At 44.8% G+C, this 26,178-nt stretch overlaps 1 protein-coding gene across 1 annotated transcript in view; it reads left to right on the plus strand.

Moving 5' to 3' along the window:
* The window catches only part of PARN (poly(A)-specific ribonuclease), a 156,955-nt gene extending 131,539 nt beyond the window's left edge, over positions 1 to 25,416 (plus strand). The window contains exons 23-24 of the mRNA XM_004750346.3: positions 15,324 to 15,517; positions 24,346 to 25,416. Coding sequence (XP_004750403.1) covers positions 15,324 to 15,517; positions 24,346 to 24,398 — 247 coding nt within the window. The 3' untranslated portion in view covers positions 24,399 to 25,416. The remainder of the gene's footprint in view (positions 1 to 15,323; positions 15,518 to 24,345) is intronic.
* Positions 25,417 to 26,178: the final 762 nt, after the last annotated feature.

Consider the following 26,178-nt stretch of genomic DNA (forward strand, 5'->3'; position numbering starts at 1 on the left):
GGTGGGCAGCTGAGAAAGGTGAGTGCCCACATAGCAAGGAAGGGTCGGGTCCTTCGTGAATCGGGTAGCCCCACCTACGTACTTCTGCATCATCTGTGAAACAGCTCACTTCCAAATTTGAGCCTAAAACTCGGCTGACATTATGGGGTTTTTTTGTTTTTTTCTTTTCCTTCTCAGGTTGGATTTGGTGGGTTTATAAGAAAAACAGAAACCACCAAAAATAGCAATTCTCAAAGAGATGAGATGTCTTTAAAAAAAAATGTAGGATTTAGATGTTGATGCTATAAATGTTTAGGTAACTGGTTTTGAATTTTTTCTTAGCTGTCATTTCTACTTGATGTACCAATTCAGATGAATGGAAGTGTAAATTGAAAACTAGTCTAGATTATAGGGCATTGGTGAAGAAATGAGCCAGATTTTTTTTTTATTTTCTTATTTATTTATTTATTTATTTATCTATCTATTTGAAAGACAGAGATTACAAGCAGGCAGAGAGGCAGGCAGAGAGAGGGGGGAAGCAGGCTCCCCAGTGAGCAGAGAGCCTGATGTGGGGCTCGATCCCAGGACCCTGAGATCACGACCCGACCAGAAGGCAGAGGCCCAACCCACTGGGCCACCCAGACACCCTGAGCTAGATTTTTTTAGAAAATCCGTCCCAGGGGCGCCTGGGTGGCTCGGTGGGTTAAGCCTTTGCCTTTGGCTCACGTCATGATCTCAGGATCCTGGGATCAAGTCCCACATCCGACTCACTGCTCGGCAGGGAGCCTGCTTCCTCCTCTCTCTCTCTGCCTGCCTCTCTGCCTACTTGTGATCTCTCTCTGTCAAATAAATAAAATCTTTTTAAAAAGAAAAGAAAAGAAAATCCATCCCATATGTAACTGTGTGAGCAGAAGTGTTCCTTGATAAAGCCATATACTCATAGAGCAGGAAGACACTTGGAGGTGATCTTATGCACCCTCCCTGACTCTTCAGCGAGGAGAACTCGAAGTCAGAAAAGCAGGTCTTACCCAGAAGTCATGAGGCCAATGAGTCTAACAGAGCTGAGTGTGCCCACTTAACAAAACCAGACAAGTACTGATATACTGCTGGTATAAGGGTTTTTCACAGTGTTACGCAGATCTTTGTGAAGTCCTTGACTTTTTTTTTTCTTTTAGAATATTTTCAGTGAAATACACGAACTTCATTTTTTAAAGCCAAATAATAGACAAATTTTATAATAAAAAGTTACAGTAATCCTGTCCCTCAGAGGCAACCTCTTTCAACTCTTTCTTTTGATACTTTCTCCAAGTAATGTAATTATTGCTACATCTTGGATTTTCTGTTTATCCATTGACTTGCTAATACAGTAGGCATGTCCAGTCATTTTTTGTATCTATACTTTGTGCAAAGCAAAGACTGCCTGTAGTTTTTAAAGTTTTCTTAGCTCCTTATGTTGTCTCTGTTTCCTCAGGGTTTTGTTTTTCTTTGTGTGTTAGTCTGTTTAGGGTTTTGTATATTATGTCGAAGATTTTCTTCAAATATTTTGACTATTTTCAGCTGTCCGTCATTATTTAAGAATGAACCAAAAAGGGGCCCCTGGGTGGCTCAGTGGATTAAAGCCTCTGCCTTTGGCTCAGGTCATGATCCCAGGGTCCTAGGATGGAGCCTGCATCCGGTTCTCTGCTCAGCAGGGAGCCTGCTTCTTCCTCTCTCTTTGCCTGCCTCTCTGCCTACTTGTGATCTCTGTCAAATAAATAAAATCTTAAAAAAAAAAAATGGACTAAAAAGGGATAAGAAGCTTTGGGTGTGGAGGCTCATCTTACGGATGTCTTTTCCTTGTAGAGTGAGGAGGTGAGGAGGAGGTAATTTGTAATTACATATATTTTCTCTGAGGCTTCTAATTTTCTTTATGGCTTGTGCTTTTTTGTGATATACTTAAGAAATCTTTCTTTGCCTGAACTAGAGTCAGAAAGATTGTCTTATTTTTCCTGTCACATTTACAATATTTTTGTTTTATGTTTGGGTATGTGATCTATTTGAAATTCATTTTTTGGTATATAGATATCCATTCGTTCTGCACCATTTTTTGAAAAGACTGTCCTTTCTATGTTGAATTACTTTGACTTCTTTGTCAAAAACCTGTGGCTATATATATATATATATATATATATAGATAGATCATTTTCTGGACTCATTCTTTTCCACTGGTCTATACATCTATCCTTTTTTATTTTATTTTTTTAAGATTTTATGTATGTATTTATTTATTTATTTGAGAGAGAGCAAAAGTGAGCAAGATAACACGGGGAGAGGGAGAAGCAGACTCATCGCTGAGCAGGGACCCTGATGTGGGGCTCAGTTCCAGAACCCTGGGACCATGACGCAAGCCAAAGGCAGCCGCTTAACTGACTGAGCCACCCAGGAACCCCTCCATCTGTCCTATTACCAGTACCACACTGTCTTTTTTTTTTTTTTTTTAAGATTTTATTTATTCATTTGACAGACAGAGATCACAAGTAGGCAGAGGTTTTAACCTGCTGAGCCACCCAGGCACCCCTTCACTGTCTTGATCACTATAGCTTTATAGGGAGTCTTGAAATCAGATGTTAGACCCTTCATCCTTGTTTTTCACTTTTCGAAGTTTAGGGCCAACTTGTTGATCTCTACTAAAACCCTGCTAAGACTTTACTGGGATTATGTTGCATTTGTAGACCATTTTGGAGAGAATTCACATCATAACTGTATTGAATCTTCCAACTGATGTACGTGGTGTTACTTTACCCCTATTTAGGTTTTCTTTGATTTTTCTCATCAGTTTATTGTAGTTTTTGGCATGTAAAATTGACATATGCTTTATTAGAATTGTCGCTAAGTATTTTGCTTTTTGATGCTATTATAAGTCATTTTATTTATTTTTTTAAAGTAATTTGTATACCCAACATGGGGTATACACATGACCCCGAGATCAAGAGCCTCATGCTTTTCAGGCTGAGCCAGCCAGGCGTCCCATAAATCATATATTTTAAAGTTCAATTTCCAGTTCATTTCTGACATAAAGAAATACAGTTGATTTGTATGTGTTGATCATGTATCCTTGAACCTCACTAAATTCACTTATTCTAATAACTTCTTTTTAAAAGACTTTACTTATTAGAGTAAGTTTCACTCTCTGTGAAACAAGCAAGAAGAGCATGAGAGGGAAAAGCAGGCTCCCAGCTGAGCAGGGAGCCCAATGTGGGACTCAATCCCAGGACTCTGCGTTCACGGCCTCAGCTGAAGGCAGACGCTTAACCGACTGAGCATCCCAGTTCTAATACTTTTTATAAGCTATTTGGTACTTTCTGTTTAGATAATCACATATGCTGCAAGTAAAGGCAACTGTATTTCTCACTGTCCAGTGGACCATATAAATTTTATTTCTTTCTCTTGCCTTATTGCTGTGGCTAGGGCTTTTTGTACAGTATTAAGTAGAAATAGCGAGAGCCAGCATATGTGTCTTATTCCTTATCTTAGGACAAAAACATTCTGCATTAAGTGTGATATTAGTTGTAAGAGTTCAGGTTTTTTAGACATTGATTTTCTGACTTGCAGCTTGGGGAACGTAAGCCTGACTGCTGGTGCTTTGGGTCCTGAATGGCAAAAGGAAGCTGGAGGCCCCCATTCTCAGTGTGTAGGATATGCTGCTTGCCGCGTTCATTGCTTCTTACTGCCCTACTCGGCCTACTCTTCACTGTCGGACTTGGTCCCTCGGTGAGAGGGTCAGTTTCTCCACAGAGTAAACCTCCTGTCCAGCTGCTGCTGGCTTTCCAAGATTGGGTGTGGGGACCCTAGTGTAGCCCTTCCTCCTGTTAACGTAGCCCCAGTGCTTATCACCTACTTGTTTCAGGAATCTGGGGCCTGTTATTTGCTGAGACTTTGCAGGGCTCTGTTGGGTGAATCAGACTTTTACACAACACTTAGATTTCTGTTTCCTCCTCTGTGCAAAGTCCTTTGGCACTCTTCTTTCTACTTGTCGTCTCCAAAACGAGCTGACATCCTGCCCTCTGATGCCGCCTCTCCTATTCTCTGTGCCTTTGTCAAGTTATTTATATCCCTCTACAGATAAATATGTGTGTCCAACTGGTCGTGTTTAACTTCCTGGAAAGTTTTTAAAAGCAGTTTATTTTCTGAAATAGTTGGGCTTTTGCTGTGGGAAGAGTTGTTTTGTTTTTATTACATTACTGATTTGCTTAGTAAATCCGTTCCATCAGGGACAAAAGTAAATTTTAGTGCAAAAGTAAATTTCATCCTAGCCTCTGAAAATTTCAGATGTTCTGAGTTCAGCTTCAACTAATTCTGTGTTGAGTATAGGTTCCTTATTTAGGAATTAGTATTAATTTCTCTCATGTTTACCATACATTTATCTTTGCTGTCCTGTATTAACGTGAGTTAGCAATAGGGGATCGTTTAGCCGGATTCAAATCAGGTTCTCGCAAAAAGTTCCAGTCGAGTGTCACTGATTTTTTGGAACCCAGAAACAAATTTTTCTTTTATTTGGGCCAATCTCATATATAAAAATAAACTTTATACCTAGGCCAGAGCCACAGTCTTACACAACATACTCAGGACTTCTCTTTCCCTACTCTTCCCCTGACTCTCATTCCGCAAGAGATAACCCTTTATTCCCGGGTAGCTGTCATACAGGCATACCTTATTTGATCCTATTTTTGCTTTTCAATTCAAATTCTTTGGTAGACATGAAAGTCACAGCTCATCAGCCGTCTCCACGGCCTTGCCTTCTGAATGGAGCATAGGCTCTCAAACATCCTCCCCTTATCGACCGATATCATGCCCGCAAACACTGAACAGTCATGCTCATGGTATTTGAATTCAGTATGCGAGTTTGGGAAAACAGTAAAAATGCATTTTCTAGCTCCCACTTCCCCAGATTTTTCCAGTTCATTTTGCTTTGTGAGGTAGTTTGTACACAGAGGGACATTCCTACTTTCCCGTAGCTTTATCTAGCAGGGTTGCGGGGAAGTTGACTGTCTACTAGGATGTAAACCCTGTTAATAGCACATATAATTCAGGAGGAAATAAGCAGTTTGCTGTTTGTCATTTGCATTATTGTTCTTGGGGTGGAAGCATTCACTGATTTCATCTATTCCATCCACTCTACAAACCTTGACTGCAGAGGCCTGACTGACTTGGTGGCCCCTGGCCAGGTCCTGAGAAGCCCCGTCCCCCATAAGAAGCACGAGATCCCTTTCTTGCCGAACATTCTGGTGGCAGAGAGGAAGAGAATAAACAAGAAGTGAGTAAGAAGTACAGACAGAGATGAGTCATAGGAGGAAAACAAAATAGAGGGATAAATGCTGGAGAATCAGGGATGCTTGGTCTCTGCGGGGGGCCTGGGAAAACCCTTTGGAGGGGGTCTTTTGAGGTAAGACCTCACAGGAAGAACTGGTCCTGGAACATGGGACTGGGTGGTGGAGAGGCCGTGAAGCAGTGCCAAGAACCCGGACCTGGAAGACTGTCTCAGGTCTACTCAACCAGCTATTTGACTGGGAACAAGTCACTGAGGGTGAGGGACCTTGCCTGTAAAATGGGAATAAAAGCCCACATGCCGCTTAGAATGGTCATCTGGAAGTATCAAACGAGAATTTTCTAAACTGGGCGACCCTTTAAAATGAAAGGTGGCTGGGATGCCTGAGTGGGTCAGTGGATTAAAGCTTCTGCCTTCGGCTCAGGTTACTATTCCGGGGTCCTGGGATGGAGCCCCGCATGGGGCTCTCTGCTCAGCAGGGAGACTGCTTCCCCCCATTCTCTCTCTGCCTGCCTCTCCGCCTACTTGTGATCTCTGTCTGTCAAATAAGTGAATAAAATCTTTAAAAATGTTTAAAATGAAAGGCGGCTCTTTTATCCAGCAGGGTGAACCCTCCAGCAGACAGAAGGACTTAGCCTCTGTCTTTAAGACATACTGTAAAGCTACAGGTTTAATAACAGTGTGGTGCCTGCACAGGAAAGATAAGTAGATAACGAAAACAGGATTGAGTGCCCCAAAGTACAACCACACATTAGTGATCCCTTGATTTCCAGCAGCGTCCCCATGCAGGAATCCATTCCTGACATTTCTAGGGATCTTTATGTCACTCCAAAATGTGAGAAAAAAATCCGTCCAGAAATCAGGATAAAGGGAAAGAAAATCTGTGGGTGTTCAAGTTTAACCACCAACATAGGTATTACCAGTTCAAAGGAACCCATGGACATGACGTTGAAAGGAAGAGCGGAATCGGTGTCAAAGGTTACGGTCAGCAGGACAGAGGGTGTGGGAGCGAAGGGGCCACGACCAGATCTGTCCTTCTTATTTGCTGCTGGCGGGTTGTTAAATATATATGTTTGTACCCCTGTCTGCCACTCCCCATGGGTCATTTTTGTAAACACAGATTTAGTAATGACTTTTCACATATTGGTACACTTTATGAAAATCCGGCGAATCTCGTTCCAAGAAATACTAAGTTTTGGGGGCAGTCTTTCAATTGGCAGTTCTGAAACATGTTTCTGTGTAGTAATAGTGCTGTTAACCTTGCTAGGATACCCAGATATTACGTTATCTTAATAGAATCCAGTGGTGTTTTCGTGTTTGGCTATTTGCCCTAAGGCTATAGTTCTTTGTAATTACTTTTTTTTTTTTTTTTTTTTTTTGTAATTACTTTCACAGAAGAAATGCAAAGGCAGGCTGTAAACAAGGATCCTGGAACACTTTGATGTGAAATCAGCTCATCTGAGATCTGAATTAGGACAGGCAGTATCATTTTTAACAGCCAAACCAAAATCAGGGCAAGCAGACAAAATATGTTCATCCCTCAAAGAGGAAATGAGCATATATGGGGCCATATGTAGTCTAACGCCCAACTTGTATTTGCTTTGGACACACTCAGAACCATATGACCAACATTAGCACAACATGAAAGAAACTTCTCTACATCTGGAATATTTGTCTTATGACAAATATTAATACTTAATCCAAGCAATTAATACTTGTGTGTTTTAAAATCTCACTTGAGGATAACTTTTAAGAGGCACCTGGGTGGCTCAGTGGGTTAAAGCCCTGCCTTTGGCTCAGGTCATGATCTTAGGGTCCTGGGCTCCAGCCCTCCATTGGGCTCTCTGCTCATCTGCTCAGCAGGGAGCCTGCCTCCCCCTCTCTCTCTGCCTGCCTCTCTGCCTACTTGTGATCTCTGCCTGTCAAATAAATAAATATAATCTTAAAAAAAAAAAAAGCTTTTAAATATTTGTGACCTCTTCCAATTTTTATTTTTATTTTTTAAAGATTTATTTATTTATTTATTTGACAGATGGAAATCATAAGTAGGCAGAGAGGCAGGCAGAGAGAGAGAAGGGGAAGTAGGCTCCCCACTGAGCAGAGAGCCCAATGTGGGACTCGATCCCAGGACCCTGAGATCATGACCTGAGCTGAAGGTGGAGGCTTAACTCACTGAGACACCCAGGTGCCCCATCTTACAATTTTTAAATGATGTTTTTTGGGCAGTCATTCAGTGCTAATGTTTTATTCTTTTAATGTTTTCTTTTACCAAATGCCTATATTAAATAGAGATTATTTTTTTGCATGTTATTGAAATAACATAATTTTGTTGCAGTGTATGATTCATAATAATAACCATATACTTGTTATTATATCATATTTTACAGAACTAACCCCTGAAACTTTAAATATAATCCTGTCACAGAAAAGTGATTGATTGTTTATGATTATAACTCATTATTTAAAAACGTGAAGTCAAGTGCTCTGAAAAATACAGAATAATTTACAATTGAGGAATTCTGATTTCTTGGTCTCAAGTTTTGAAGATCAGTAACTTTCAGGAATTTGGAAATTTTAAAAATTCCTGACAAAAGCGTAGGCGAAGTTAGTTTTGTCAGTAAATAATTCCAAAAAAATAAATAAATAATTCAAAAAAACAAACAAACAAACAAACAAATAAACCTGAAACAATTGCATAGTGGTATGCAAAAATTGAACTTCTACCCTTAAGTCACACCATATACATAATGAACCTGAAGTGACCTGTAGACTTAAATGTAACAATTAGAACTCTAAGATTTCTAGAAGAAAAAATAGAAAAAAAATTTTAGTGGACTTGTGCTACAGTCTGAATCATGGCACCCACACCCCCAAATTCTTATATTAATCCCTAATCCCCAATTTGATGGAATTAGGAGATGGGGTCTTTGGGAGGTAGTCAGAGTTAGCTGGGGCCATGAGGATGAGGGCCTTATGTCGGGATTAGTACCCTTATAAGAAGAGAAGAATGGAGAGAGCTCTTTCCTACCATCTACAAAACATTGCTGAACGAATTGAAAGATCTACATAAATGAAAAGACACCCCCTACCCCAGGTTCATGAATTTGAAAACCTGATATTATCAAGATTACAGGGCTGACCAAAGTGATCTATGTATTCACTGCAATTCCTGTCAAAATCCCAGTGACATTTTTTTGCAGACATAGAAAAATCCATCCTAAAATTCCTATGGATTCCCAAGGCATCCTAGATGGCTAAAACAATCTTGAAAAAGAACAGATTTGGGGGCACCTGGGTGTCTCAGTGAGTTAAGCCTCTGCCTTCAGTTCAGGTCATGGTTTCAGGGTCCTAGGATCAAGCCCCACATTGGACTCCTGCTCAGGAGGAAGCCTGCTTCCCCCTCTCCCTCTCCTGCCTGCCTCTCTGCCTACTTTTGATCTCTCTCTCTGTCAAATAAATAAAATCTTTTAAAAAAAAAAAAACTGGTTAGGAGGATGAATAACACTTGCTGATTTAAAACTTACTGCAAAACTACAGTAACCAGGGGCACCTGGGTGGCTCATTGGGTTCCAGCCTCTGCCTTTGGCTCGGATCTTGGGATGGAGCCTCGGCTTCGGGCTCTCTGCTCAGCGAGGAGCCTGCTTCCTCCTCTCTCTCTGCCTGCTTCTCTGCCTACTTGTGATCTCTGTCTGCCAAATAAATAAATAAAATCTTGAAAAAAAAAAACTACAGTAACCAAAACAGTGTGTTATTGACCTCAAGACAGATATAGAGTGGATGGAATAGCATAGAGAACCCAGAAATAAACCTTCACATGAACTGTCAGATCATTTTCAATAAGAATGGCAAAACCGTGCAATGGGGAAAGGACAATCTTTCCAGTAAATGGTGTTGGGTAAATGGAATATCCACACACAAAAGAATGAAGTTGGACCCTTACCTCACACCATATACAAAATGAACTTCTATATCTGATAAGGGATAACTATCTAGAATGTATGAGGAACTAAAACTCAACAGAAACAACAAAAACCAACCCAATTCAAAAATGGGCAAAGAACTTGCATTAGCTGTATCTCTAAAGAACATAAATGAATGGCCGATTAACTCATGAAAAGATTCTTACGTCACTGATCACTGGGGAATGCATATCAAAACCACAATGAGATAACACCTTATAGCCATTAGCATGGCTACCATCAAAAACCCAGAATAGAACAAGTGTTAATGAGGATATGGAGAAACGGGAGCCTCATACGCTCTTGTGGGAATGTTGCTGTGAAAATAGCAGGAGGCTACCTCGAAAACTAAAAGCAAACTTACCATGTGACTCAGCAATTCCACTGCTTGGCATATGCCCAAAGGAATGGAAAGCAGGGTCTTGGAGAGCTGTTTGTGCACCCTGATCCTATTAGTATTTTTCACAGCTGAAGTCTGGAAGCAGGGTAGGTGTCCACTGCCAGGTAAATGGATGAGCAAAATGTGGTATATCTGCACGATGAAATATTATTCAGCCGTAAAGGGAAGGTGTTTCTGACACCTGTTTCAACATGAGTGAACCTTGCTTGACGTTGTGCTACATGAAATAAGCCAGTCACAAACAGAGACAATACTCTGTGGTTCCACTTCTACGAGTAAGTAAGTAATACTTAGTAAGTGTAAATATATTTTTCAGTAAGTATACTCAGACGAGTAAGAATCAAAGAGGCAGAAAGAATGGTGGTTGCCAGGGGCTGGGGGGAAGGGAGAATGGGGAGTTACTGTTTAATGGGTACAGGGTTTCAGTTTCGCAAGATGAAGAGGGTCCTGGAGATGGAGAGTCGTGGTGGTTGCACAAAGTTGGAAGTATACTTAACAGCGCTGAGCTGTGTGCTTGCAGTGGTTGACATGGCCAAGTTTTCTGTGATGTGTATTTTACCGTGATTTAAAAAAAAAAAAAAAAAAAATCTTAGGGCACCTGGGTGGCTCAGTGAGTTAAAGCCTCTGCCTTCAGCTCAGGTCCTGATCTCAGGGCCCTGGGTTCAAGCCCTGCATCGGGCTCTCTGCTCAGTGGGGAGCCTGCTTCCCCCTCTCTCTGTGCCTGCCTCTCTGCCTACTTGAAATCTCTCTTTCTGTGTCAAATAAATAAATAAAATCTTTAAAAATAAATAAATAAAATAAAACTCAGAAAAGCCTTTACGCAGACGTTCAGAGTGTTATTATTGACAATAGCAGAATATTGGAAGCAGCCCAAATGTCCGTCAACTGGTAAACGAGTAAATGAATCGTGGTATAGCCGTACCGGGAAATACGACAACTCAGTGATGGGGGTAAAATACCAGGACCACCAGCTGTGTGGCTGTTTCCCAGGGCGTCATGTGAAGTAAAAGAGGCAAACACGGAGGATTAAATACTGTACAATTTCATTCGTGTGAACTTTCTAGAAGAGGCAGAATATAGTGTCTGCAAGCAGATCCGTGTTTGCTGGCAAGAGAGTTCAGTGCACAGTGGCACAAGGAATCTTCTTAAAGGGAACCGTTCTGTGTCTTGGCTGTTCTGGTGTTTACGTGGTTGTATGCAATTCCAGAAATTGAGCAAATTTCATTGCATGTAAAGAATGCCCTCATTTAAAAGAAAGAGAGGGAAACTTCATGGGGCAGCCAGATTTTTGTGGTTTTACAGGTGTTTGCAGGAACTTGTAAATACCACCCCTTAGCAACCTTTTTTTTTTTTCCCTTCCCTACTGAAAAGAAGAAGTTAATGGAGATAGTCACCCTAGAAGAATTTGATTTCCACCGGCTGCATAATCAGTACCTTATGCTTGTAGCAAAATTCTGCATGTGACCTCCTAGTTTGACCCCAAACAGACTTTTTCCCCCTGAACCACCTGAAAGGGAATTAAATAATCATGGTCCTTTGTCCCTCGGTCCACTAAGTAAGAGTATATTTCCTTACACACCTGTAGTACAGTGACCAACCGTAGTAATTTACCATTGATACGATGCTCTACTGCTCATATCCACATTTTAGTATCTGATCTCGTATTATCTGCATCACTGCCCCCCCCCATTATAAGGCCCAGTCTATAATAACGTATTGCATCCAGTTTTCATATCCCTTTAGTCTCTTAGGACGGTGACACTGTTGAGGAACACCAACCCCTCCCCGACCGCTCTTTTTCAGGAAGATATCTTCCATTTGGGTTTGTCTGATGTTTCTTCATGGTGACATTTCAGCTCCACAGTCCTGACTGCAGTGCAGGCCCTGGGAGAGGGGAGACACTTCCAGACCGTGCAGATATCCTCCTCGCCACCAGAACAACCCCCGTGTGGAGCAGCTGCCGGCGCGTTTGCCTCAACCATCCTTCATGGGAGGGTTGCAGAGGTGTCAGCTAACAGCTCCATTTCTCTTCCCCATTACTGGTTCCGAGTCAGTATCCCGCCTAAGAGCTCTTCTTCCTCCCTCTCCCTCCCTTTGTGTCCTGTGTTACGTAAACACATGGATTCCTATTTCTTCAGTTCAGAACCTGTTATTGCCTCTTACTTTGGTGCTCTGATACCTGGCCGGTGAGAGCCCTTCCCAGCTGGGCCTCGGTCCTTGTAACACGCCTCTGCACATCTTCAGCACTTTCCTGCTTTCTCATATCGCAAGATGTTCCAGTCTCATCTCAGGCCTCCAGTAACCCCAGCTGTGGAATCAGCCAGTTCTTCTGGAAGCTCTGGGTTTTGTTTTGTTTTTTTTGTTTGTTTGTTTGTTTGTTTTTAAAGTACGGTATTAGAAATTAAGATATGGACACCAGATGTGCTCACTGCTACTGAGGTTTCTTTGCTTCTACGCCCTTTTCGGTGGTAATGCTTGGATATACACACATACATCCCCCAAACATGAGTGCACACATAGACACATACTTATTTATGTTAAAATCTTGAGTCTGTCTCCCATTTCATTTCATCTCCACAGGGTTCTTCCTTTTCTTCCCACACCCCAGTATTGGTGTGTCTGGCTTCCAACATCCGCGTGTTTACGGCTTTGCTCGGTACTGAAACACATCTCGGTATTTTCAGAATTGGCGTCACTCATTCAGCAACAGAAGCAAACCCCTGAAGACCTCAGGATTTGAGTTCTTCCCCCTTCCTTACTGAAGGTGGCAAGCACTGGGTTTATAAATGGCTCTTTTGCACTTTGCTTTTTTCCCACCTTGTTTTTTTTGTGGGTTTATTTGTTTGTTTTTTACTAGAAATCATTCCCTGTCTGATCTTTGAGGTCTCCATTCTCTCTTATAATGGCTCAGAACTTCCCTGATTATACGTATCACAGTTTATTTAACCAATTTCCGATACCTCGACATTTAGGCGTTTTATTTTGGCTTGGCGGTATTTTGTAGTTTCAGAGAAAGCTGCAGGGAATGACCTGCGCGTATGTATTTGTTCATTGGTGGACCTGTGTCTTTCATGTTCCGAAAAGTGTGCCTGTGGACTCAAAAGGTAAATAAATACCGGGTTTTGTTAGATGTGGCCACACTCCTCTCTCTAACAGTGAGTTTGTGGCTTTGCCCTGACTCTCTCCGGTTTGAGAGTTATTTGTGTATCAGGGACATTAACCTTTTATCTATGATCTACGCTACAGATACTTTTCCCTGGTTTCTCATTCGTCTTGTGACTTGGCTTATCTTACTGACCACTGTGCAAAAAAAAAAAAATGTTTAGGAGATCAAATTGGTACTTTTTTTTTTTTTTTTTTTTTTTTTACTGTGTCTGAATTACAAGTCATAGTGAGAAAGCCTTTTTGTACACTCAGATTTTGGAGGAATTCACCCATTTTTCATTCTGGGCATGTAGATATCCAATCTGTTTGGTGTTTATGCTTTTGTACCAAGTGAGGAATTTGGGGCCTAATTTATCCTTTTCCAGTTATCCCGACACTATTTCTTTAAAGTCCATCTTTGTCCCAGTAATGTGAAATACGACCTTCATTGTACACTAGATTTCTATATGCAGTTGGGGCTATTTCTGGACCTTGTCTTTCTTAAAGTCCCAACTGAGTTTTCATTAAACATTTACATCTTAGAGGCTACCAGGCTCCAGGATTTACAACACAGAGGAATTTTTAGGCCTGTTCCCCTTTTGTGGTGGAACAATGGGTCCTTATTATTTTCTGACACTTTTTGAATTTTCCAGATTTTTAGAAACCAGCCAAAATTATTTTTGTCTTTAAGAGGACTGTTTTAAGGGTAGGGTGCCTGAGTTGCTCTGTCTGTTAAATGTCCCAGCTCTTGATTTTGGCTCAGAGTCATGAGAGGGAGCCCTGTGTCTGCTTGAGATTCTCTCTCTCTCCCTCTCCCTTTGTCCCCCCAAATAAATTCAATGTTTTTATTTTTTATTTATTTTTTAAATTTTTTAAAAGATTTTATTTATTTATTTGACAGATGGAGATCACAAGTAGGCAGAGAGAGAGAGGGAGAGAGAGAGGGAAGCAGGCTCCCCACCAAGCAGAGAGCCCAATGCGGGGCTCGATCCCAGGACCCTGAGATCATGACCTGAACCGAAGGCAGAGCCTTTAACCCACTGAGCCACCCAGGTGCCCCAATAAAATGTTTTTAAAAAGAAAACCTTTTGAAGGTAGTAATCAGTTTTTAAACAGTAAACTTTCATATGCATATTTAATAATGTCCCCAAAATATTACTTATTTCTCCCCTTTTCCTTGTGTCCCCTCAATAAAAGAGATGCTTCGGAGAAGTCTGTATGATACATGTGGAGAAGAGGACAGGTGGAGGCAGACCAGCCAGCTGTAAGAGTCGTGCGTTCTGCCTCCTGTGGCTTTTAAGAACCACCAGGAAAACAGTTTATTCTTTTTCTTCACATGAGTGAACAGGTACAAAAAACAGAGATGGGAGTGCAGGACTACATGGAGGAATTGGAATTGGGATGACTGGGAAGCCAGAGTGTTTTTTTATATGTAACATTTTAAGTATGCACTTCCTTAGAAGAGGCTTAATCAGGGGCATACCCTCGCTCGCTCCCCGCCCCCTCGCTGTACTCGAATGGCCTCCCTTAGGTGGAATGACTTGATTTTTAGATGTTTCTCATAACTTGGGGGCCACCCTAAAAAATCTATTTATAGGACCCATTTAGAGGAGACAGGACTCCCATTGGCCACGCGGTCTCTGTTCTCATCAAGTTCTATTTCAGGGAACATACTTTTCCTCAAGGAAAAATCAGGACATGTAATTGGATTTAATTCAACATGTCACATCCTATGAAGCTTTCAAAGTGAAGCCGGGTTTAATTATAAATTTGACAAGTCACCGTTTTGGAACAGACGAGAACTCTGTGGAGGTGGGCCACGCCCTGTCAGTGTAGTCCGATGCCGAGCAACGTGATCGCTGACACGCTCACGCACTCGTCTGTTGCGCTGTGCGTGCATTAGGCAGTCGTGAGGGTAACAGTGCCGTCTTCCGCTTCGGTACCACCAAGAACTCTTATTTTATTATGGCAGCTCTACTCTTCTAGTCTGCTCTTCTACTGTAGTAGCTCCACAAAAACAGAAACCAAGAATTTTCTTGAAAATTTGGTGCTTCAAGGGGCACCTGGGTGGCACAGTGGGTTAAGCCTCAGCCTTCAGCTCCAGTCATGATCTCAGTGTCCTGGGATCGCGCCCCGTATCGGGCTCCCTGCTCGGCAGGGTGTCAGCTTCTCCCTCTGCCCCTCCCCCGCCCCCCACTAATGCTCTCTCTCTCTCAAATAAATAAAATCTTTAAAAAAATTTCGTTCTTGGAAGCGCTGGGAAGAATTCAGATTCGTCTGTGTCTCTACACAAACATAACACAGAACTTGCTTCTGAATAAGCTTGTCGCCACGGGAAACCTTCAGACTTCGGTTCTTTAAGGTCTTTAACTGTCTTTAACAGTTAGGTCTTTAACAGTCATGTACAGGTGGCAGCCGCCCGGGTTGTTGGCTGCTGGTTAAGTGGTAACAAGCTTCAGAGTGCGAAGACATTCTATAGGCTAGTGTTTCTGTTACTCTCAACACCTTTCATGTCATTCCATTGTGTGTGTTTTAGTCTTACAGCCACCGGCACGGTAGAAAAGAGAAGCCTGAGTCCCAGCCCAGCAGAAGCTGACTTGGAGGCCAGAGTATCGGGGGAGATTTCTGACGCCGAGCTCGAGCCCACAGAGTCCTGTGCAGAACCCGTCTCCGAGGGAAGGAAAAAGGCCAAGAAGTTAAAAAGAATGAAGAAGGACCTTTCACCAGCAGGTTTGTAGAAGATCTCAGTAGAGTTCTGGGGTTGTGTACTCTTTAATGCTCTAGAAACTCATAGTTTGGGGGGAGAAATGATGGCAGGGCTTCGGTTGGTGGCAAAGCCCATGTCCAGTAATCTCCCCCACTCCTGCCATCAACCCCTTTATCCACGGTTTCCCAGAGTCAACCACAGTCTGAAAGCAGGGGATCCTTCCGTCATACGTATCACCAGAAGGTCACTGGTAGCCTAAGGCTAGATCACCATGCCTTTGTCATTACCCTCACTTGTCTTCTCACAAGGACACTTGATCATCTCACATCAGCACAAGAAGCAGGGTGAGTCCGGGACAGTAAGATTTTTTTGAAAGAAACCAGTTCACACGACTGTTGTGACAGTACATTTGTTGTCGTTGTTCTCTCTGGTTATTAGCGCTTGTTCATCTCTTACTGTGCCCCATTTATCAATTCAGCCTTGTCACAGCTGTGGATGTACCGGAAATAACATGGAGTCTGCGGGGGCTGGTACTACCGGAAGTTTCAAGCACACACTGCGTGTTTTGGACTGTGTCCCCCGCAGATGAGGGGGACTGCTGTAGTTTTCCACGGGACCAGATGCTTTTTAGGATCCATTTAATTTAAGGAATCCCTAAAAAGCCCTGTCTCTTGATAGAGGAGGGCTTGGCAGGGGCCTTCTCAGTTAAAGATGGTTACTCCATTTTGGTAATACTCTCCCTTTCCTCCATGGTTTAGAGGTTTTGCTGATGTGTGTAAGTAGCCTAGTATCTTAAATGTGCATTTAAATTTGCACAGAGCCCTCCTCCTACACATGTTATTTTCAGTGGCAGCGTTTTCACCGTTCCCAGCAAAACTTTGCCAGGCAGCCCGGATTTCTCTCTCATACGCAGAATTACATAAGGAGCAAAGGAAACCAGAAGCTACCCTGTTGAGAGCCTAGTATGTGCAAAGAGCTGTAGGGGGAGCCTCCCCTTCTCACAAAAGCCCTGACATAGGGGATTACCATCCTGTCTCAGGGACGCAGGTGTCTGGCTCAGAGAGGTTTAGAAACATGCGTAGGTCCATATAGCTAGCACCAGAAGGTAAGTCTGGGCCTGCCCGAGGCCAAATCCCACACTCTCTCCATCACCCAGATGCCATGGCGCGGGGGGAGGCTGCTCATGACCAAACTCATCCCCTGTGCTCACGCCCTCTGCACTGCTGGACTGCAACATGACGGAAGGTCTCGATGGTCAGCCGGGCCAGTTCCCCGCCGGGGAGATCCGGCAGTCACCTAGCGGGTCCCACAGCTGTCGGGGACAACAGTTAAAGCCCTCGGGGCCAGCGGGGCATGTCACACTGGGTGGGAGTTCTTTCTTTTAAAGTTCTGAGGCGGTCCTCAAGGTCTGTTTCACAGTTAAGAGATTGCAGGCGTGAAGGGTAACGTGACTTGCCCAAGGTCACAGAGTCCTTCAGTCTGTCCTGCAAGAGAGCAGGTGTTCTCCTGCACGGTTCCGCCACTGCCTGTCTGCCCAGGATAAGAGGGCTGCTGACCCCGCCTGGAGGGCCCCTCTCCTTTATCTCACAGCAGGCTGGTCTCCCCAGCGAGCAGAACCAACAGTCAGATCAAAGGAAGGTGTAGGGAAGCCACGGGACTTGATTCATACCCAAGCTAAGCCTTCACTGTGTTTCAGATTAATTCTTCCTTTTACATGTGGCCCGATCTGACGGCAGGGAGTTTTCTGAATCTCACTGTTACTAGTGAAACCAAAGAGGCAGCAAAAATATTGCATATGCTTTTATACACCACGCTGAGGCTTAACTTTTAACTGAAAACTCAAACTGCTTGCTTGAAGCCTGGACTCTCTCCGCTGCCTCCTTGAATCCCAGTGTTCTCCTTGACTTGCTTCCCTTCCGTTCCCTAAATGGGGCACCGGGGAAGGTTTCATTCTGTGACACCCTTAGTCTTCACCTGGGATAACCTTCTCACCACGGTGGCATGGTGTCTGCTCGACCAGCCTCCGCGCTCAATGTCAGCACGACTTCTAGAGGTCATGGCTGGCGTGCTGGGGGGTGGGGTCTTCTCTTGTCTTCCCTCCCTTCCTGTCTCAGTCTCTTCGGCATTTTTCAGCTTATCTGTTAGAGCTCAGGCACAAGATGACAGGGTATTTTCCCCCTCCTCTATCTCAGCATAATCTTACAGGTATTAACATTAAAATACCTAATAATAGACTGCCTGAATAGATTAGCTCCTTTTATAACTTTCATCATTCTAAGTGAAAACTTTCTGTGAGTTATTTGGGGGTTCGAATGTATAATACTGTCATTAAAATAGGTTTTTATTTTCCTCCCATTGACAGGAAAGCTGTCACGGCCTCAAGATTTGAGCTAAAAAAGAAAAAAAAAATGATAGATTTTGTACTTCTTTGTCAGTCCCGCTAAAAGAGAAAGAGAGAAACATCTCGACAGCTTTTAATTGAATCAGAGAGTGGAGCGGATGGTGCTTCTGGGGCACCATTCACCGGGTGAGGCCTTGCAGCAGCACAAAGCTAGAAGTTTCACAGGTCCTTCTTGACTGTATTATTGTAAGCGTTTAGCGCTACTATTCCCGGCAGGATGTCGAGTGAGGTAACCAGGCTCTGAGCCTGTGGCATTGACCAGTTTTGACTGCTCGCCGACTGTCATAAGGTCCTGTAGTGAGTGAGAATACAAAGGTCTGGACCTATGTAGGGTCTGTATGAAGCACTCAAGGGTTCAGAGGGTTCCAGGAGCTGTGACGCCCCAGTTGGGGTGTTGGCAGCCATCTGTTGGGACAGTTCGGTAGGGCGTGGGAAAGTCTGACCTGCAGAGACAGGTTCTCAGGCGTCCTGTCTGAGCTCTCCTCCTGGCCAGAGTCTCTTGACAGGGACGCAGGTGATTCATGAAGGTGTGTTGGGTTGGCGGAGGCATGAGAAATATAAAAGACACTGTTTGACCTGGGAGGGAGGTTTCTGTTTTCCCAGGAGGAAGTCGCAAAAAGTCGGACCAGAGAATATTGTGTATTGTAGCAGTCCGGGGACAGTTGGTGCTCAGTAAATCCCACACGTAACAGTGTCGTCTGTCTTAGTTATACATTTTAATATCGAAGATGCATTAAGAGCTCAGTCCTAGACACCTTCTCAGCTAGCAGAATGACTTAAATTGCAAAAGGAATGACTGACTGTTCCTAGTTTATATCCTGTAGCAGGCATTGTGCCAGGAGCCTCCTTTACTGTCTATTCCGTATAAAAACCCGATCAAGAATAGATACCAGTATTTCCAATTTCTGGAGAGGAAACAGGTCCAAAGAATTCAGACTTGCGAAGTCCGGTATAACTGGTACTGGGGGCACTGGGGAGGGCGGTCTGATCTGGAATCCCCACGTTGTATCACTGTGCAGTATGTGAAATTGATCCAAACTTTAGAAGAAGCGGAGGACCCTTTACATAAAGATGGCTTTTCTGGCAGCCGGTCAAGAGCAGGAAACAGTTGCCAACTTGGACTTGCTCATGATGAAGTCATGGGACCCAAGTGACCATTCTCTTTAGGAGTTTACTATGTACATATTATATACTTAGCAAATATTTTTCTCCTAAGTGTTGTTTCTGTCCAGTGTCCAGGCTACAAACATAGAACACGAGCCAGTTGCTTTTCTATTTAGTAGGATTAGCTAAATTGGTGGCGCTATCTACTTTTCCTCGGGGGAATTCAAGGTACGTTCTCTACTTGTAGGTAAAGAACCAGAGTTCTGTGTGCCATTCGGGCTGCACTGAAGTACCCCTAGGTGATGTTCCCCAGACAGGGTTTATTGGATGGGTGTCCATAGCACACTCGTTCTTGCTGATGAGTGAATTGTGTTTCAGTGTCCTGTCGCTGACCAGACTGCCCAATCTCAAAATATCGTCAGACGGTCCAGTAGCCAGAGTTCTCTCATGCCCTGTTAGCTTTGGCAGATAAGTGCCCAAGATGCCAACAATTCCTGGTGATTTTTTGTGTCATGTCCTAGAGAGGCTGCTACAAGTCTTTTCCTTCTTCCACTGAAAACACAACACAGCAGCCCTTAAAATGTTTGCCAAGAACCAGGAGTATCATTGGAGTCTTGAGGAATCCATTGAACTTTTCAAGCTTCCATCCTTAAGGTTGCAGTATGAAAATTTAGGACCTGAGCGGCGGTCTACAGTTGCTGACCATCCAGGCTCAGGAAGTGTAGCCAAGGAACTTTCGAAGCCCTCAATTAAAATGTGGCTGGCAGCCTCCGTGTGGCCTCTGTGCTGTGTGGTGGGCCAGTCTGCTGCTCAGTCCTTGTCCCCCGGCAGCCCTCCACCCCGGGAAGCTCTGCCTTCTTGGTGTGGGAAACCGCCCCTTCGCCAGGCCCGCTGGAGCATCTCCCAATTGAATACGTCTGTGTAGCTCCCCCCAGGATCTTTCTCACTACAGATTTCCACTCCAGAAAATGATACAATGGCAGATTTCCAGTGTTAGAGATGCTGTTCTGGATTCACCAGAGGGCAGAAATGTCTTCCCTCGTAGAATCTCTCCCTTTCAGCTCTGGACAGAAGAAGGGTAAAGAAGCCCCAACGGTCACCTTTCGCGTTGACCACTTTTTACTTTCTTTTGTCGTTTTGTTAATAAAGATAACATGCTCACTTTGAATACCTATAAAATGCAGAAAAACAGAAGAAAATCAAACCCCGTGGTTGGCTGATAATCCAGTAACAAGTGTTTTTAGTCTTCTTGTCATTTTTATACATCATGGACATCATACCTCATAGTCAGTTTGGTATCCTGTTCTTTCTCCATTTAAAAAAAACTCCTGGTCAGATTTTTATTATCAGCATAATATTTTATAATATTTTGTTGGATCTTCAAGCAACATTCCTAGTATCTTTTGCAGGGTCAGCTTTATTAAGATAGTTTACTTACAGGAGGTCGTCGCTTTCGGGTGCCCAATTTGATGAGTTTTTGCAAATGTGTACAGCCATATGACCATTATTATCAAGAGAGAGAATATTTGCATCATTCCAGAAGATTCTCTGACGCCCCATCCCTCCTCCCTCCCCTAGGTCCTGGCAACCACTGATGTGCTTCTTTCTTAATAATTTGAGAATTCATTTTGCTATTTCAGTATCAGTTCCTTCTTACTGCTGAGTAGTGTTCTGTTTTATGGATGTATCATTCTTTATCCATTTTGCCCATTGGCATTTAGGTTGTTACCACTTTTTAGCAACTAAGAATCAAGCTGCTGTAAGCATGTGCCAACAGGTTTTTGTATGAACTAAGTTTTTGTTTCTTTGGGGTAAATACCAAAGAGTGGAGTTGCTGGGTCACATGGCAAGTGCATGTCTCCCCTTCTAAGAAACGGGCTCAGTGTTTTCCAAGATGGCCGCACTGTGGTGCATTCTCGCCGTTGGCCGGCGAGGCTTCCGGTGGCTCTGCACCTTTACCAGTGTTGGTACCAGTGGTCCCTTTTAGCCATTCCATTGGGCCTGTAGTGGTGTCTCATAGGGCTTTGACTTGAGTTTCCCTAATGACTAATGATGCTAAGCATCTTTTGTGTGATTATTTCCCATCCAGATCTCTTCTTTGCGGAACGTCTTTTTGAATCTTTTGCCCATTTTTTTCATCAGGTTGTTTTCTTCTCCATGAGTTTTGAGAGTTCTTTGTATATTCTGGATAAAAATCCTTTTGGGTGTTTTGCACATTCTTCCAGACTCTGCTTTTCTTTTCACTTTCTTAATAGTAACTTTCAAATAGTAGAAGTTTAAAATTTTATGGAAATCCAGTTTAACATTTTTCAGATTATGGCTTTGCATCACATCTAAGAAATCTTTGCTTGACTCCAGATTTACAGAGATTTTCTCCTGTGTTTTCTTCTATAAGTTTTAGATTTTACAGTGAGATGTGCAGTCCATTTTGAGGTGATTTTCGCATATGTTCCAAAGTACGCATTGAGATCCATCCTGACAGGAAGCAGACATCTTCAAATATTTGTTTAAAAAGAAAAATTGTTCCAGAATAATTCTTTGCCCTCAAGCTCCCTGAAACAGACCTAGCTCCTTATCCACCAGCTTTGAGACTGACTCTTCAGTCTGCAGCACTCCCTTTCTGGAAAGTGCTAGAAAGAACACCAGCAGTGACCTCCAGCTTCCTCTGGTCTGGGTCTCCTTTAGATGGTTCTTAACATTCTGGTTCCTCTGGACACATTGTTGCTCAGCAGCTGCACATTTTAGTAATGAAAACCAGGATCATCTTGATAGCAGGCTGTCAGCTTCCTGGAGAACAACCGTGTTCAGTGTTGGGCCACCTTACTGCTAACAGGAAGGGACCTGACATCCACAACAAACTTGCCGTGTGCCAGGGACTCGGCCGTACCACCACAGGCATGTGCAACAGGACGTAGTACTCGGCGCCGCTGAGAGATGAGCCAGGGAACGTTGTTCAAAGCCATACAGCTAGTCAAATGGCCGAGCCTGGCTTGCTTATCCAAAGCTTCTGCACATTCCGCTGTTTCTCACCCGCTCTTCACCGAGTCACTTCCTGTGCATCTGCTGGGGGGCCGCCACGCCCGCACACCGTCCCATCCAGCGGACAGCAGGTGCTGCCATAAGTATGACAGTGCACTTGCTCTCAGCTGCTTAGCTTTTTTGTTCATTTGAGTTCCCTCACAGCTAGTTTGAATCTGTTTCGCTTCCCCACACTCAGCATTGTGGCTGTTAACCTTTAAAATGGCTAATTGGTGGGGCACCTGGGTGGCTCAGTCGGTTGGGCATCTGCCTTTGGCTCAGGTCATGATCCCGGGGTCCTGGGATCGAGCCCCGCATCTGTGCTCAGCGGGGAGTCTGCTTCTGCCTCTGCCCCAATTCCCCCTCCAGTCATGCTCTCTTTCTCTCTTCCTCTCAAATAAATAAATAAATCTTTAAAAAAAAAAAAAAAAGACAAAACAAAGCCTATAAAACAGCTGATTGACTGCTGTGATGTTTCTCTGATATGTAGATTATAAAAATGCCCTTATGGGTGTTTCTCCCCCCAACCCCCCACCCCAGCAATCAGCTATTGTATGAATGTGTGTGATTGAGAAGGTCAGGCCTGTGATGTCTCTTCCCGGCCCATCTGCAGGATTTACTCGCTCTGCAGAGGGGAGTGTCTTAGTGTTTCGTTCTCTAATAACCTAACTGGATCCTAGGAGTCTGTCACGTGGGAGCATCTCGTGTCCCTCTTCACTTCCCAAGAACCATCTCAGTCTTTGCTGGGAGTGCCAACAAAGCGGTATGACACGGGACAGAAGCCTCCCAAGTGTCCCTTCCCCAGTCTCCTCATCCTCTCCGTCTGGACTTCGTCTCAGTCCGTGATCACCCATGGGAGTTCTCGTGTTGGCTGAAATCCTATGTTATTTCGTGTGTTCAGACCCAGTTATCTTTAGACATTCCTGCCATTGAGGTGGCCACTCTGGGCTGAGTGATTTCCTACTCTGCAGAACCTTGCACCTCCTCCAGTTTTAAAAGTTACCATTTTAGGCAGCAGCCGAGCCCTCTCCCCCCTTTTGGAATCTTGGAGTGTGAGCAGCTGGGGTTAGCTTTGCCGATTTTCCCGGCCAACCCTGCTTAAGTAAAAAGTAATGCACGTCACCACCCATGCAGGAGCGCCTGGGCTGTCACGCTTCCATCGTGGCCACTCCCTTCCCTGACTTAATTCCCCTCCGCTCAGCTCCGGACACGGTTGGTCCAGGCCCTGACCCGACTGTGCCGCTGCTGATACGGGGAACGGCGTGAACGGAGCAGAAGGGCTTCCAGCTTCCGGGTGAAACTGTTGTCACCAAAGAGACCCATCAACACTTAGCGGGTGTTGCCAAACTCTGAAATGGCTGCATGCTTCTTCTTGGGCCCCTTTGGGGGGTTTCTGAACCCTCCTACTGGTCAGCTTCTCTGAAAAGGCCACCAGCCCCTTGGGTTTCTCTTCTGGGTGCTGGTACAGAGCACCCAGCACAGAGAAACCTGGAGCCCCGGGATGCAGCAGGGCTCCGGATGCGGTGGGAGGATCCCGTTCCCGTCAGCCTCGCGCTGGCTGTGTGACGCTGGTCACCATATCTGGCCTCCCTGAGCCTGTTCTGCATCTGTAAAATGCAGGTAGTGATACCACTGTGCCGGGCTTTTTTCTTTTAACTTATTAATTTGAGAGAGAGAGTGCATGCACAAACAAGCAGGACGGGCAGGGGACAGGAAGAGAGAATCTGAGGCAGACTCTGTGCTGAGCACGGAGCACGATGTGGGACTCGATCTCATGACCCTGAGATCACAACTTGAGTAGAAACCAAGAGTTGGACACTTAACCGACTCTACCCCTCTAGGTGCCCCAAACTGCGCTGGGCTTTTATGAGGATTAAACGAACCGAGGGACACATGGCTGGCTCAGTCGGTGGAGCATGTGACTCTTGATCTTGGGGTCATGAGTGCAAGCCCCACATTAGGCATAGAACTTTCTTAATTTAAAAAAAAAAAAAAAGTGAAATGAACTGGGTGCCCAGTGTGGTGGCTAGGGGCCAGTACAGGATGTTCCTCCCCCACCCCGCCCGAGACATAGGAGCACATCCACATTTTAACCCCCAGGAAGTAAATGGAGACATCCAAGCAGGGAGACATGTCTTTGATCCTCCGTGGGACATTTCTGTGGGGCCCACTGGGCCCTGCTGCCCATGGGCAGAGTCCGTCTGTGGGCGTGCTCTGCCCAGCCTGGCCCTTGGCCTTGGCACTCTGTTCCGCGCTGGTCGCTCGGTCCCCTGGTTGCCATCCTCTCCGTGCTCACCGCATTTTGTTTTGTCCACCTCCCGCCCCCAGGAGGCATCCCCGACAGCCCGGCCAAGCTCTTCGAAGTCCCCGACACGTGGTAACCGAGGCCGGAGGGAAACACACCGCTGGGGCTGTGGCTGAGGCGAAACCAGCCAGCACATTCGGAAGCCATACTGTATTTAATTTAATAAAACGTGGTATGGGAGGGCTTGGAAACCAAGTATGCGTCCTGGAAAAAAACAAACAAACAAACCCAGTTTTTATTTTTGTGGCCATGTCTCTTCTCTTCCCTTTTAATGTAAAGTGTCTGCTGCCACTCAGCGCGGTGGTAGGCTTTCAGGAATGTGCACATTCACCCGTCGATCCTTTGTCGCTTGCGTGAAGCCCTTCCCCACCGTGAACATTCGCGTGTTTCAGAATCCACCGGGCAGGAAACGCCGGCTGTGAACCAGGCAAAACGCCGACATTCTCGGGCGCTGTGGTCATGAGCATGAGTTTGGGGTTGAAGTCCTCCCCGCTCCGCGGGGCTCTCTTTGGATGCAGGGGCCTCCCTGGCCGGCGGCTCGTCTCGTCTCCCGATGGATGGAGAGCCCACTCGCATCTGCCTGCTTCCCCCTGCATCTGCCGGAAAATACGGAGCGCCCAAGCCACTGTTTCCAGAAGGAAACTGTCTCCCGCTGTCCACCTGTAGGGGAGCGTCACCTCTGCCTTGGCCTTCGGGCCGTATTTATTTAGAGTCCTTTGCCCCAAGATGTGAGTTTCTCATGGCAGACTGTATGAATTACGAAAAGTTATCTTCTGTTTTTACATGTAGTGCGGCGCTCCCTCCCCCGCATCTCAACCTGCTCGTCCTGTGTGTGTGTCTGTGTCTGAGTGTGTGTGTCTGGGGATGAAGTGGCACATATGCGTGTGTGTGCGTGTGCTTGAAACCACAGAAGATGCATACCAGCCCTTCCTCTATTGACATCGATCCCAACAGCGACAGAATTTCATGGATCTGTTGTCAGTAAGTCTGCTTTATAGAGATCATTGTTAGATACTGAACATTTTTTGTATCATGGAAATAAAAAATGAAACATGTATTTCCGAAAGATGAAAATTAAAGGAATTTTCGTAGGATTCTGGGTTTTTTTCCTTTTTCTTGTTTTTGTAAGTGAATGATGAATTTGATCTTTACATGGATATGTTTCTCTCGAAAGATCACCCCTAAAAAGCACTGGTAAGTCACGAAGCCTGATGTTCATGAATTTTTGTTTCTTCTTTTTTTTTAACCTCTGACCCTATACCTTCATGAGTGAGTCAGCTGCCGGGGGCTGGGGTTGAGCCCCGTGGAAAATGACCGCGTAGGAGGGTCCGTATCCAGTCATGGTGGATGGAATGGAGCCCTTTGGGATCCGTGGCGGCTTGCATATTCAGATGAGTGAGACACTCACTTTTCCCAGCTTCGAGCCTCTGAACAATTCCCCTCCTCCCCCTGACCTAGCAGTCTGTGGCAGAGTTGCAAAGCCAAACCCTTCGGGAACGAGCTCCCACCCCTTCCTGAGCTGTCCCTGCTCCGAGACTCCATGGGGTGGTGCTCAGGGAGGTGGAGACAGACGGAGGCTAAGGGTTGCAGGGGCGCTGCTGGTCTGGTGCTGAGTCACCGAAACCTACGGGTAGAAACAGCTGGTGTCCAACACCCTAACACCTCGAGCAAGAGGGAAAGCACGCTGCGGGCTGTAATGGGCGTGGAAACGCAGAGTCTCTGGTGGTTCACCACCTTCTGCACGGTGCGGGGTCGCCGTGGGAGAGCCTCTTGCCCTCAGGGAATGAAATGCCACCTTGTCCCCCAAAGCCCAATTCTCCCTGGTCAGAAAGCATCTTAGGGCGCCCGGGTGGCTC

This window comes from Mustela putorius, unplaced genomic scaffold, assembly GCF_011764305.1.
Source record: "Mustela putorius furo isolate JIRA1106 unplaced genomic scaffold, ASM1176430v1.1 tig00004007_pilon_pilon_pilon, whole genome shotgun sequence".
Lineage (NCBI taxonomy): Eukaryota > Metazoa > Chordata > Mammalia > Carnivora > Mustelidae > Mustela > Mustela putorius.